Source organism: Cloeon dipterum, chromosome 2, assembly GCF_949628265.1.
Source record: "Cloeon dipterum chromosome 2, ieCloDipt1.1, whole genome shotgun sequence".
Lineage (NCBI taxonomy): Eukaryota > Metazoa > Arthropoda > Insecta > Ephemeroptera > Baetidae > Cloeon > Cloeon dipterum.
In genome coordinates, this window is record NC_088787.1 from 3,855,125 (window position 1) to 3,870,002 (window position 14,878).

The window sequence follows — 14,878 nt, forward strand, 5'->3', positions numbered from 1 at the left end:
CTTGCATAACAACTTGTTATGAAACAGTGCGCTGTTTTAAAAGTCACGGACAGAGTGGCCGTGCTTCAGTCTGTCGCGAGAACCGCTGCTAATTGTACCACCGAGAAGTGAGTTTCGGGCGAGAGTCGAAGATAATAATTATAAGGTAAGAGAAATAGAATTTGGTGGCTGGCGATGATCTGAATTTTACAGTTAAATGTCGAAATTTACTACCAAGTTTAATCTCTTGATCTTGTTGCAGTTCCTATTTATTACGAATTTTTTAACGCGTTGAGTTTACATTTTTTTCGCTCTCAAAGATAATTCATCATGAATGAAATGAATGACGAGGAGAAACTGATGTTATTCGAGAGGAAACTGCTGAATATATCAAGGAATTGCAGTTTGGTCGAGCTTTCTCGACGAAAAATCGGGAAGAATCTTGATTTCTTCCAAGAACATGAACAATACGGGAGGAAACTGAAATCTCTGCGTAAATAAATAAATTATTTATTTTTTTAACAATTTAATAATATTTTGCAGCTGTTTGTTTGCGCGATCATATGTTGCGTCAGCTGACCAGCGTGAAGTTTGATGGTGCGATTGGGGAAAGTAAACCAAATTTCGAAAGGAAGCTTCGGGATTTTTCCTTTTTGCTGAGTTCAGAGACGAAACATATCGAGCTCGACGGGCTCTTGTCCTTTTGTCCCGAGGAAATCCTCCATGAACAACTTACGAGGGTAATGAAATGATAATATTTTCATTTCTTCTAATTTTCTAAATTTGGACACTCAGATTATACAAATGATCGCAGCTGAAGCTCCGAACGTTCAGTCACTGATAATAAACGGACGAAATTCAACGACCAAAATATATAATTACCATTACCACACTTTAAATCAAGTCGAACTTGAAGCGATTTGTAGTCTGAGCAAGCTCAAAAAGCTCGAGCTGCCAGTGTTTGTGGGAGTAGTTTTCTCTGATCTGATGCAGATTTGCGAGACTCTTCAGTTTTTGGAACATGTTGACGTCAGGATTCATGACGCATACGTGGATTTATCGAATATCGACCAATTCAAACGAAGCTTTTCTCGTTTGAGAGTGTTTCATTTTTCACTGTCTCGATTTTTTTATCGATCCCAAAGACTGATGCATTTGTGCATTGAACACCTGCCGAAGCTTCGATTGATGAACCTGTTGGATTTTAACGATTTTGATATTCCTGAAGTTATTGATGTACATAATCTACCCTCGGAAACCTCCTCATTGATGAATTTGGCCGTCTGTCCACCTACGCTGCCCATTCACCAGCTTTTCCCGGAATTGAGACATCTTTCGGTAAAACAGAAACGTTTTTAGCCACCATATAAATGCTGCTATTGATGGGCGGTAAATCGATTTTTTTCAGTTACCTTCTTGAAGCTTTAAATAGAGTCATATTAAAAAATATATATAGAGTCAGTTTAGCTAATTATGATCATTCATCAGGTTAATTTCAATTGAATTAGTCAAGGATGAAACATATAGAAAGCATTATTTTGTTTCACACCCCTTTTCACCACAAAGTACTTTTTGTAGGAGTAAAATGGCATTCGGCATTTATATAAACTGGCATACTTATCTCTGGTTAAAAATCATATTTGAATAATCCAATAAATATTATTTCAGATTTGCTGGCCTCGAATATCGCATATCAATGAGCGCAGGATCGATACCTTGCTTAATTTTTCCAAACTAGAGAGTCTTCATGTTGATTTATCTTTCCCTTCAGAAATTTTCTTCAATCAATTGTTGGATCGTTACGGGTTAAATCTGAGGAAACTTGTTATTAGCATCATTCAATTCAAGCTACGAATGGGAGATATTATGAAATGTTGCAAGAAGTTAGAAAGGCTCGCTTTTCATCACGCTTTTTTTTCTGACCAGCCGTTGATGTCAACACAAACTTTTGCCGAGTTAAAGGAGCTGACGTGGAATATTCCAATTTGGTAAGAGATTGCACGAAACTCATCCGACTCCTATCTAATAAAATGTTTATTTTATAGTGAGAACAATAATTACGGTCAAAATCTCCTACACCTTCTCTCTTCACCAAAACTGGAAAAGGTCTCTCTAACCTTGGACAAGGCGTCAGGAACTGACCCTGCCATCCTGAAGGAAATCTCAAATTTGATTGCCAATGGACAAATTCTTCGCGAGTTGAAGAGTTTAATCATTTACTTCTTCTACCAAAGTATAAGACCCGGAGAAACTGGATTTGTCCGACTGTTGGAAGCAGTGAACAGTCTGGTAACGAATGCCTGCGCCTTTCTCCCGAAATTTACTTGGATCGTCTTAAAACCTTACGAGAAGAATTACAAGACACCGTATGATGACTCACAAGTGAATGAGTTCAATATCCCTATTAATTCACAAAGAGAATTTTGCCACGACTTCAGGAAGTTTGGAAAGCCCGACCTCGCCAAGTTCCTGTTCGCCTGCAGAGCGGGCAGGCCACTTTAAAATGTTCAATTATTGATTTTTGGTGTATCTCATACGAATTTACGCATTAACGCTGAATTTATGCTTGTCCGAATGAAGTAAAAATGAATTTATGTCTGATGGCTTCCTTTTATTTGATATTTGACAGAAATATAATCATAGTAAATGCAGTCAAAAATTAAAACAAATAAATAGTCAAGCTGGCAGGTGTGGAGATTTTGATGTAATGAAACTTTCTTCTACTTGAGGGCCAGATCTACTTAAAAACATTTCTTCCCCTACCTTTGGGAGCCTGTTTCTCTCTCTTGCCAGAGTGATGCACCTTCGGAGTCGCGGCACCCTGAGAAAAGCATTTAAATTTCAGAAGTCAGTAATAAAGAATTCCAACATGGACATACATTTCTTGCTTTGTTTGGAGTTTTCTGCTCCTGAGCCTTGGGAAGCTTGACCTGTTTCTGAGGGGTTTGCAATTTCTTCTTTGCAGGCTGTGGGACCTCCACGTCTGATTCTTCACTATCATCTCCGTCCGAGTCCAGTTCATCGTCATCGCTCTCCTTCCTGACATACTCATCAGAGTCTGCAGAATTAATTATTAAAAATCCTCCTCATTTAATTGATATTAAAACCAACCTTCTTCCTCCTCTAACTCGGAATCTTCCTCACTTTCAACGCTGTCACTGTCTTCTGCCATGTCATCAGACTCATCCTCGTCTTTGTCATCGCTGTCCAAGATTAGTGGCAGAGTTTTCAGCTTTTTCTTCTTCTTCTTGTCAGCAATGGGCATCAATTGAGGCGCTTCCTCTGAAATTTTACAAAATAAAAAATCCATATCAAGCGGTTCTCATGTTTTAATATATAAAATTAAATTTATATAAATAAAATAATCTTGAAAATTTAGTTTTCATCCGAGTTAGGCTTGTCACCTGTCCTCTTGCCCTCTTGAAGTGACAATCCTGACTCAGAACTACCTATTTATTTTTCCCAATTAAATTAAATAATGCCCACCATCCTCCTCGTCCTCCTCTTCACTCTCCTCAAAATCGCTCGGCACGAAGAAACCGGACAGGGTGACCTTGCCATATCCACACAGAGAAAACACAATTTCCTGGCCTCTCAGGAAGTTCAGGTCAAGCTGCTGCTGCAGGACGTGATGCTTCGCCTGCAGGTTGCAAAGCACAAACTCACTTTCTCCCACCAACAAGATGACGGTCACTTCCTGACCTGCCGAAATTAAAAATTAATAATTCCTAAAGAAAAATTCAATTAATGTTTCATACTTGATGGAACTCGCAAGTCCAACGCAGCCATGGAAATGTGAAAAGAGTAGCGCACCTTCTGCACATACTTCTTGCCTCTCTCCAAAGTCAGTCCTGCAAAAGAGATTTTTCTTGAATTATTAATTCACCGAAACATGGCGCGTCGCCGTCGCCAGTTTTAGGCAAAATAGCGTCTCGTGTCGCCGAGCAAGCGATGCATCGGGCATCTTGCCTGACTGTTTGAGTGCAACAGGCCGAGATTGCGGCCGAATCGTCGGCAGAATGGCCAAAATGGCGAGAGATCCACAAATAATGCACATTGCCGGCTAAAACGGCTCATCGAGAAAGGCGAATGAAACTTACCCCAAAACATAGTTGATTATGGCTAATTAAACGGTAGGAATGGAAGCACTAATTGAAGCTAAAGCTCAGGAAAGAATTTTCAACGGCACACTTGCTGTCTTGCTTAAATTAAAATAAGCAGGAATAAATTAGACGAAGGAAAATGCAGCCTGTTCGCCTGTTGGGCCTGTTGTCAGTGTTTGTGTGGGAAACTCAAGATGGCCGCCGGCGCTCTGACTGCTGGGCTCAAGTTTCGCGCCAAATTCTCAAAAATTAGAGATTAATCAGATGAAAATTCAATTTTATAAGATTCAAAATCCAAAATTGAGTTTCAAACGTATTTTAATGATAGAACGACTCTTTTGGAGTTATAAATTTGAATATATTTTTCAACACTTTTGCTTTAGGCGGGAAAATTCCGATGAATTGACGACTCCTCAGGGAGAGCAATTATACAAAAAATTCTGGCAATTGACCAGTTGCATAAACCCTTCGTGTTCGAAGCCGCCAACAGATGGCGCCACCGTATACCTTCAATTTTTAAGGCACTTCCGCTGCGGTTTCAGACCGCTCAATCTAGCTATTTTGCATTTTTCAATTAATTTGCTTTTTTTGACGTGCTGAAATCCAAAATTGGTTAAGCCATTCACCGTAGAAACGTTGGAAATTTTTTTTTTTATTTCAAAAAATGGTTTTTCACGATTCTACGGCGATTGGCTGAACCGATTTTGGTTTTCAGCACGTCAAAAAAAAGCATGTTAATTGAAGAATGCACAACTTTCCACGCGTGAGCTTAAAATGAGTGCTTAATCTTTTCTGTCATTTTAACAAGAGGGGGAAAATTTCACAGTTCTTCTACTCAATTAAAAAAGGCTCAAGAATTAAAGGGGAGCGATAGAGTGAAATAATGGATAATTATTTGAATTGTTGCATTCTGTTAATCTATAAATAATTTGTTATTCAATTTGGAACAATAATAAAGAACCTTGCTAAAGTAGAAAAAAATAATATTTTCTACAAAATTTGAACAAATTTGCTAGGCAGATTTCTAAAATATCTTCGAGATAATTTGGTATTTTTAAATAAAACCAGCAAGAAGACATTATAAACAGCAAATAACGATATAATCAAGTTCACTAATTGTAACTAAACCCACATAAATGTTTTATTCAAAAAGGGACAGTGCTAAAAAGTATGCAGTTCACAGGAGAAAAAGGCCACCGTAATTAATGTTCATATTTGCAATTACTGGAAAAGCTTGATTAAATCAAATTAAAATTTCATATTTAACCTGTACCACGATTTATTGGAAATTAAATTTACAAAGATTGCAGAATAAACTTGTAATTATAAATGAAGAATAAAAGTGGAAAAAGGATAGGTGGAGTGTACAGAAAATTTGTTTACACATGCAAGGTTTAATGAATGGAAAAAATACAGTAGCATACAATCTATCTATAAGGACATAATAATCTTGAGAAAAAAAAACAGTATTCTGAAACAATAACCTCTGAACATATTTTAACCGATGATACCTCCTCTCGACGTTGAACGCACATTTTTCACGCGCTGCTCATGCCATGAATCGCTAATAAATGGGTTTTCAACCACCATTCACCCATTGATTTTCCACACACCTTACATGATTTCAGATTTTTGCTCAGCAAATGAGTGTTTCTTTTGTGTGAAGCCAGAAAATAGGAAGAAATAAACTTCTTCTGGCACTCACCGCATTCGAATTTGCGTTCAATCAAATTGTGTTCAACAGCCAAGTGGTTTTTCAAGTTTGCAGAATTAGTGAACCTTTTTTGACAGTGAGCGCAATGCTTCAAATTCAGTCTCTTGTGAAAGTGAATCAGGTGGATTTTCAGTATTTTTGCACTTTTGTAGTACCTTTTGCACGGCTCGCACTTGAATCCAAATTTTTTGTGCTGCAAACCTCGCCAGGAATTGTTTCTGTGTTTCCTTTTCACGTGGTAATCCAACAAAGCATGAATTTTAAATGCCTTTGGGCACTTGTCACATTTGAGGAGAGTTTGTTTGCATGTTTTATAGTGCAACTGGTACAAACCTGAGCATTCAAATTCTTTCTTGCAGCGCGCGCAGTTCTTTCTTTTCAAATGGCGACTCATCAATCCAACAGTAACTTCTGAATTGCAAATTGAGCACACCCGAAATTTATGATTTTGTCTTACATGTTTTGCTAGATGCTGCTTGGTGGAAAACATTTTGTGGCATTTGTCGCACTTGATCGTCTTTAGCAAATGAAAACGAGTTACGTGAAACGACATATTCCCTTTAGATTTAGATTTGAACGTGCAATGGTGGCATTTGAAGACTTTTGCCTCGTCTTCTTCTTTGTGAACGGAATCAAAGTGGACAATCATTTCAGGTTCAGATTTGAAATAACAGAGGCAACCCAAGAATTTGCAAATAACTCGATACTCAGAATGAACACGACGAATATGCTTTCTGAAGTTGGAGGAGGAGGATTGCCGAAATTCTTTCGCGCAAAAATTGCACTTGATCAATTTCTTTGCTTTGGACTTTTGATGCACTTCCTTGGTGTGTTTGTCCTTTTCTTCGACAGTGAGGAAATATGTGCCACAATTACGATAGTCGCACCTGATGGCATTCTCATGCATTTTTTTCACGTGACTACTAATTTTTGTGGAAAGTAGCCCACAGTAGACACATTTCTTCTTGCTATTTCCATTGTTAGTCTTTCCCTCATGTTCGTCTTTCTCGCTTTTCGGCATTTCAATCTTCTCCAGCTGTACCCAGCACTGCTCTGCTTTTCCTTCTGAAACAATTAATCCAAAATTAAGTATCGGTAATATTCAAGAAGAGATTGAATATATTTATGGCAAATATCAATATTTGGAGTAAAGATTTTAAGTGTGGATTTTATAACGTCCACCGCAGTAAAACCGTAATTTTAACCACTTGAATTGAAATTATATATTTGTTCAGAACTATCAGGCTATTTCAATTTTTATTCTATTCTATAAAATAATAGAGGATTGTTGTTAGGTTCTGATATCTCCTAAATTTTAATAATTAGCTTCTTGCCCATTCTGAATTATTTCCTTCCATTCCACTCTCTACACGTCATACCCATGTAGTTCTAAAATAAAATTTACAAACCCATGTACCTAGATATTTCATCCTCAGTTCCTTCGCCGCGTCGTCCAAATCAACCAGATCCGGTGTCCACCAAGCTAAAGCTTCCAGCTCGCTATCATGTTTGGCAAGAAATCTTAAAATATCAAAACGTCACTTAGAATTGAAAAATATATAATCCCGGTCCTGCTCACTCTGCGTGCCAGATGCAGAAATAGCAAATCAGATCCTCATCCTCAATTTCCTCTGCAAATTCATGGCCACAAACATTTAGGAGCCATGTCTGCAGCTTTTCCTTGTCCAATTGGATAGCCTGGACAGCGCCGTCCGCCGTCGGACGCTCGCAAACGCGGCAGAGTGGCTTCACCAGCGGCATCACGGCAACTTGAAATGGCGCGAATAAGACCTGAACAGCTGCAGTTCGTCAGATCGTCAGGTGGATTATATGGTAAACGAAAAGGAGAAGGAATTTCAACCAAATCTTGTATTTTAATTGGTATGGCGTTAAATAATGACGAAAAAATAATTTTCAATTTAAAATATTGTGTAATTTAATGTCATAAGTCTATATTTTAATTTAAAAAAACAATATTGTTGGAGTTAGTTTAGCTCCAGATCTATCTCCTCTAAATATAGAGCAGCATGGGAAAAAACCATCACACACTCTTTCCCTGTAGCTTTGTAGCTTCTCTCACTTTGAAACTCAATGGCGCGAAGTGCTATGACGGATGCCATTAATTAATTTGTTCCCAGTTGTAGATTTCAATTATGTTCTTATAATCTTAAACGACCTAAATTATGTTTATGTTCAAACTGATATTATTTTGTCTGGATATGGCAATGTATGGGGCAAAATAGCCCTGCAGAACCATAATAAAGATTACTTTGAAACTAAATTAACAATAAAATTGTGAATTGTAAACCAGCGAATGTAGTGAATTGATAGTTAATTTAACCTAAGAACACGCAAAATGGTAGAAAATTCTGCTCTAATCAAAAGAAATGCATCAGTCATAATAAGAAATGACTCTCTGCTTCGTATAGATGACAAGTGAAATGGTAAATAAAAAGCTGAGCCTCTCTGCTTTTCACTGAGATTAATTCACTCATATTTCGATATAGTTACTTATCTCCATTCGATTCTAATTTTCAAGACACAAACTTTTGTACCGCACCATTTTAAAAATAATATTAACGCAACTCGTTTAATGCGGGTTTCCATTCACAACAAATTCAAGGCGACGTTTTCCACGCACAAAGCGGCTTCGTATAAAACGCGTCAGTCCATCTGCTGCTTTTCACCTCTGTTGTTTGCAATTATTTGCAGACTAGAGAAGGATTGAACCCGATGTGGGCCAATCACGCACCTCAAGGCCTTGTGCCAAACTTTCGCAGATGCCGACTTTCTTGGCTTTTTCCAGCCCTACATATTTTTTAAAATAATTAGTTACACTTTCATTTTGCAATCAACCACCCAATGGTCAGAAAAATATTTTAGCTGAACTTTTTAAAGTTGTCCTGCTGTAAAACTGTGATTTAAGCTGCGGCTTCCTGTTTAACAGTTATTAATTAAGCATCTAGAGCGTTCACATTTTAAATTTAATAATATTTGGATGACCACGCACTAATCAGCAGATGGTTTGAATTTAAATTAATTTGCAGCCTTTCTGCCTTCACTGCCTAATAAATTAAACTGTACGAAATATAACTGAAGAACTGACTCATTCATTCATTCATTCATTCATGGTGGCGCTGTTGGCATTGCCCCTTCTCAAAGCCATTCGTTTCCGCTGACGTCACTCGAGTCGCGTGCCAGTCTTGTTGCGGGTTGCATAAGCTGATTGGTATGTAGGCTGGACAAACACTGATTATTTTATATTATATAATATTAGTCAAAATTGAATCATTAACTTGAATATAATAAAACGCGATCGAAATGGAAGTTAATCCCGTATTCCCGTAAGAGGATGAAGATTAAATCATTTTTATTAATTAATAATTGCACTTTCCACGTGAGCTTAAGATGAGTGCTTAATCTTTTCTGTCATTTTAACAAGAGGGGGAAAATATCTAAGTTCTTCAATTCAATTAAAAAGGCTCAAGAAATAAAGGGGATCGATACAGGGAAATAATTGATAATAATTTGAATTGTTGGATTCTGTTAATCTTTAAATAATTTGTTATTCAATTTGGAACAGTAACAAGAGACCTTGCTCAGGTACAAAAAAAGTAAAATTTTCTTTAAAATTTGAAAAAATTTGCTAGGCAGATTTTGTAAAATATCTTCGAGATAAGTCAATATCTTGAAAGAAATCCAGAAAGAAGACATTATAAACATCAAATAAAGAAATAATCAAGTTCCCTTTTATAAATTGTAACTAAACCCACATAAATATTTGTACAAAAAGCGACCGCATGCGCTAAATGCATGCAGTTCAGTACACAGGAGAAGAAGGCAACCGTAATTAATGTTCATGTTTTCGATTACTAGAGGAATTTGTAATCAAATTAAAATTTCAAATTTTTCATTCACCACGATTTATTGAAAATTAAATTTACAAAGATTGCAGAATTAACCCTTTTGTAGTTATAAATAAAGTATAAAAGTGGAAAAGGATAGGTTGGGCGGAAAAATTTGTTTATACATCAATTGTCTACCAATACATGATTTAAGGAAATGAAAAATACAGAAGCAGACAAACTAGCAATAAGGACATTTATAATCTTGAAAAAAAACACAGCATTATGAGACAATACCCTCTAAACATATTTTCAACAGATGATACCTCCTCTCGACATTGAACAGACATCTTTCACGCACTTTCCATGCCATGAATCGCTAATAAATGGGTTTTCAACCAGTTTGCACCCATTGATTTTCCACACACCACACATGATTTCAGTTTTCTGCTTTGCAAATGTGTATTTCTTTTGTGAGCAGCCAGGAAACGTGAAGAAACAAACTTCTTCTGGCACTCGCCGCAATCGAATTTGCGTTCAATCAAATTGTGTTTCTCAGCCAAGTGGTTTTTCAAGTTAGCAAACTCAGGGAAGCTTTTTGGACAGTGTGCGCAGTTCTTCAGATTCAGTCTCTTGTGAAAGCGATTCAAGTGCATTTTCAGATTTGTTTCATTTTTGTAGCACCTTTTGCACGGCTCGCACTTGAATCCAAGATTTTTGTACTGCAGGCCATGCCAGGAATCATATCTGTGTTTAATTTTCAAGTGGTATTTCAGTTCAAATCTATATTGGAAAGTCTTTGGGCAATTTTGACATTTCAAAAGAGTTTGTCTGCACGTTTTGATATGGGATTTGAACAAACCTGAGCATTTAAATTCATTCTTGCAGCGATTACAGAAGGTTTTTTTCAAGTGACAACTCTTGTTTCTAACAATAACATCTGAATTGCAAATTGAGCACAAGCGTGACTTATGATTTAGTCTTACATGTACGGACAGATGCTGCTTGGTGGAAAACATTTTGTGGCATTTGTCGCACATGATGGTCTTTGGCAAATGCAAACGAGAAACGTGAATCGACAAATCCCATTTAGATTTAGATTTGAACTCGCAATGGTAACAATTGAATACTTTTGCTTTGTCTTCTTCCTTGTGAACAGCTTCAAAGTGGGCCATCATTTCCGGTTCAGATTTGAAATAACAGAAGCAACCAAAGAATTTGCATTTTACGCGAAACTCGGCATGAACACGACGGATATGATCTCTGATGAAATCGGACCTCCGAAACTGTTTCTCGCAAAAATTGCACTTGATCAGTTTCTTTGTTTGAGACTTTTGATGCACTTCCTTGGTGTGTTTGTCCTTTTCCTCGACAGTGTGGAAATATGTGGCACAATTCTGATAGTCACACCTGATGGCATTCGCGTGCATATATCTCATGTGACCTCTAATGCTTGCGACCATTTTTCTACAATACAAACATTTCCTCGCGCTCTTTCCACCTTCAGTCTTTGCCTCGTTCTCTCCATTTTCTTTCTTCTCGCATTTCGGCAACTCAATTTTCTTCAGCTGCACCCAGCACTGCTCTGCATTTCCTTCTGTAATAATAAATAAAAAATCATTGAAATGTATTAATAGTTCGTAGAATAACGAACATGCTAAAAGGAATGAATAAAATTTAAATCTATATAAAAATATCAAGGGTGGAATGTATTTTTAACAGCAGTAAAACCGTAATTTTTACCTCTTATTATCGTGAAATTTTAAAAGACACAATATCTATTTATTTAGTTTAAATACAGTATTTTCGATTTTTATGACTTGTTTCGGGATATGCAATTTCCTCCTTGCCCGCTCCAGATTGTTTAATTTAATCCCTACTCTTGCGTCATTCTTACTAGATACCTCCTTATAAAGTTTCTAGAATATAAATTTACTTGCTCACTTACCTAAATATTTCCTCCTCAGCTCCTTCGTTACATCGTTCGAATAGACCAAATCCTGCGGCCACCAAGCCAAAGCTTCGAACTCGCAAATATATTTGGCCAGAAACCTTGAAATAAAAAGTCGTCAATAAATTAGAAAACAATTAACCCGCAGCAGCCTACTCTGCGTGCCAGATGCAGAAATTGCAAATCAGATCTTCATCTTCGATTTCCTCTGCAAATTCATTGCCGCAGACGTTCAAGAACCAAGTCTGCAGCTTTTCCTTTTCCAATTGGACAGCCTGGACAGCGCCGTCCGCCGTCGGACGCTCGCAAACGCGGCAGAGCGGTTTCACCAACGGCATCACGGCAACTCGAAATGGCGCGAATGAGACCGACACAGCTGCAGTTCGTCAGGGTCGTCAGGTGGAATATAGGGTAAACGAGAAGGAGAAGGATTTGTAAGCTAAAACTTCAGTAAAGCAATCAATTGTTAAGATTGAAATTTATTGACTTTTAGCTAAATTGTTATTTTATTCGTCCCCACAAATATGTGGTTTGGTTTAAATAGATAAATTCTAGAAAAATGGTTAGTGTTGCTCGAATTTTTAAGCTCCAGAACAATGTTCTATAAAAATGAAGCATCAATGGTGAAAGGTGAAGGCGATAGTTCTCTCTTTGAAACTGGATGGCGCGTCGAGAAGCTGATGTGACACAACGGATTGAGGGTTTCCGTTAATTAATAAATTAAATTTAATGGCACTACTGTATATTCACTTTTGTGTTAATACAGCGATCCAGTTGTTGAGTTCTTTTTCAACTTTCGAATTTATCCGAAAATCTTATTTTCAACCAATTTTAATGATTTTAAATTCGGCCAGACATTTTAATTCGTTAGCAATTTATTTCTGATCAACTAACCATTTGATTGATTACTTTACGCTGCCCGTAGGACACTTATTGGGTCTTTTTAATTTTATGAATTTTTTGTATGCCACATATATATGTATATATTTTTATTTCAATTACGATATTTTGTGTAATTTTATAATTAGTGTCAGATCAAAACTTAACTTAATTTAAATATTTAATAATTAAATTGTAACCTTTATAATTAATCCCTCTGTAAAATGCATCTGAATTTCTTAAAAATAATGCTTTTAGGCTTTCACAACTACTTGATATTGACGTTGAGTCAATCATTTTTGCGCAATCTATCGTCTCACAATCAGTCTTTACGACTGGGAATGTCATTCATTCGTCCATTCATTGTTGGCGCTGCTGGCATTCTTCCTCCCTCCCATCCTACACTCCATTCGTTGTCACTGACGTCACAACAGTCGCGTGCCACAATTGTTGCGGGTTGCAAAACCTGCTCTTTTTCCAGGCGGCAAAATAAATAAGTGATTGCTATTTCGATAAATTTTTAGTCAATCTGTAATCGTTTATTTGAATATAAATTAACCCAAATAATTCAACTCGTAAAATCGCTTTTCAATAAAAATCAAGCGACAGGGATCGAAATTAAAACCAATCAGTGCTCTCCCTTCCAAACGTGCAAACTTAATACGGCGCCTCGGGAGTAAACTTCCGAATCACTAATAAGAAATAAGCTTGGAACAATATTATAATACTGTATAACTGCGGCGTTGTCAAAGCGCGGGCTGCTTGTATAAACGATAGCAAATATTTAACATGTAGTGAGAGCAAAAATGGAGTCAGTCACGCTTTCCGCCTAGTTTAAGGTCAAGATGTCGAGAAAATGAATCGCGTCAGAGACAAAAGTCTTTACACGTTTTACTATCACTTTTAAATTAATTTTCAGTCGTGAGTATTTTAAAATGCTGGGCTACTACCTCCGCAAATTCGGATTTAGCTGTTGAGCCAGCCACAAGCCACAACTGAGGCCTCTATAGATATATATTAAAGGTATGCCTCCTTCTGTCCCATGTTTCCTTTTATATCCGACCGATGGCGCTCAAAACTAGACCTGGCTTAGGTGCTTTGGAAGAATCAGCTGTCTTTTTGCCGCCAAATGTGAGCTTTAAACAAAAAGTGTCTAATAATAAAACGCACGCAGTTCCTTTTGATGAGAGACTAAGGAAACTGACAATAATTAATATTTTTTTATCGATTTCTATGGGACTGGTTATTGTTATTAATAAATTAATTTAAACGTTTTGCATTTTCCCTCTACCACGATTTATTTAAAATTAAATTACAAAGATTGCAGGGTTGTCACATAACTATATAGATTGAGTACAAAAGATGGACAAAAGGGGATAGGTAGATTAAACAGACCATTTGACCCGTACATCGAATATGTCTATACACCTATAAATGTTTAGAGAAATGGAAAACAAAAATGACCGTAGCTGAATCCTATAAGGACATCAAATCATGAAATAACAGTAATCCGAATCAATCTCTAAACATATTTTAACTGGTAATACTTATGCTCTCGACAAATGAACGGACATTTCTCAAGCACTCGTCATACCATGAATCGCTAATAAATGGGTTTTCATACACCTTTCCAACATTGATTTTCCACACACCACACACGATTTCAGGTTTCTGATCAGCAAATGTGCTTTTCTTTTGTGTATAGCCAGAAAACTTAAAGAAACAAACTTCTTCTCGCATTCCCCGCATTCGAATTTTCGGTCAATCAAATTGTGTTTCGAAGCCAAATGGTTTTTCAATTTTGCAAAATCAGTGAATCTTTTGGGACAGTGCGCACAATGCTTCAAATTCGGTTTCTTGTGAAAGTGATTCAAGTGGAATTTCAGTTGTTTTCCATTTTTGTAGTACCTTTTGCATGGCTCGCACTTGAAACCCAATTTTTCGTGCTGCAAACCATGCCAGGAATTGTTTCTGTGTTTCCTTTTCAAGTGGTATTTCAGGGAAGAATGCATCTTAAAAGTCTTTGGGCAATTTTGACATTTGAAAAGAGTTTTTTTGCATGTTTTCAAGTGCGACTGGTACAAACCTGAGCATTCAAATTCATGCTTGCAGCGCGCGCAGTTCTTTCTTTTATAATGGCAACTATTAATGTATCTAACAGTAACATCTGAATTGCAAATTGAGCACACCCGAGACTTGTGATCCAGTCTTGCATGTTCTGCCAGATGCCGCTTGGTAGAAAACAATTTGAGGCATTTGTCGCACTTGATCGTCTTTGGAAAATGTAAACGAGTAATATGAATCGACAAATCCCATTTCGATTTAGATTTGTACTGGCAATGGTAGCAATTGAAGACTTTTGCTTTGTCTTCTTCCTTGTGAACAGCATCAAAGTGGACAATCATTT

The 14,878-nt window shown here is 37.0% G+C and overlaps 1 protein-coding gene across 1 annotated transcript; it reads right to left on the bottom strand.

The window, feature by feature from the left end:
* Window positions 1–2,569: 2,569 nt before the first annotated feature.
* LOC135936665 (46 kDa FK506-binding nuclear protein-like) lies at window positions 2,570–4,240 on the bottom strand. Its single transcript, XM_065479548.1, has 6 exons — window positions 4,080–4,240; window positions 3,738–3,830; window positions 3,466–3,681; window positions 3,091–3,261; window positions 2,859–3,037; window positions 2,570–2,800 (listed from the first exon to the last, which is right to left on the bottom strand). The coding sequence occupies exons 1-6, from the start codon at window positions 4,087–4,089 to the stop codon at window positions 2,717–2,719; spliced, it is 753 nt and encodes a 250-aa protein (XP_065335620.1). The 5' UTR covers window positions 4,090–4,240; the 3' UTR covers window positions 2,570–2,716.
* Window positions 4,241–14,878: the final 10,638 nt, after the last annotated feature.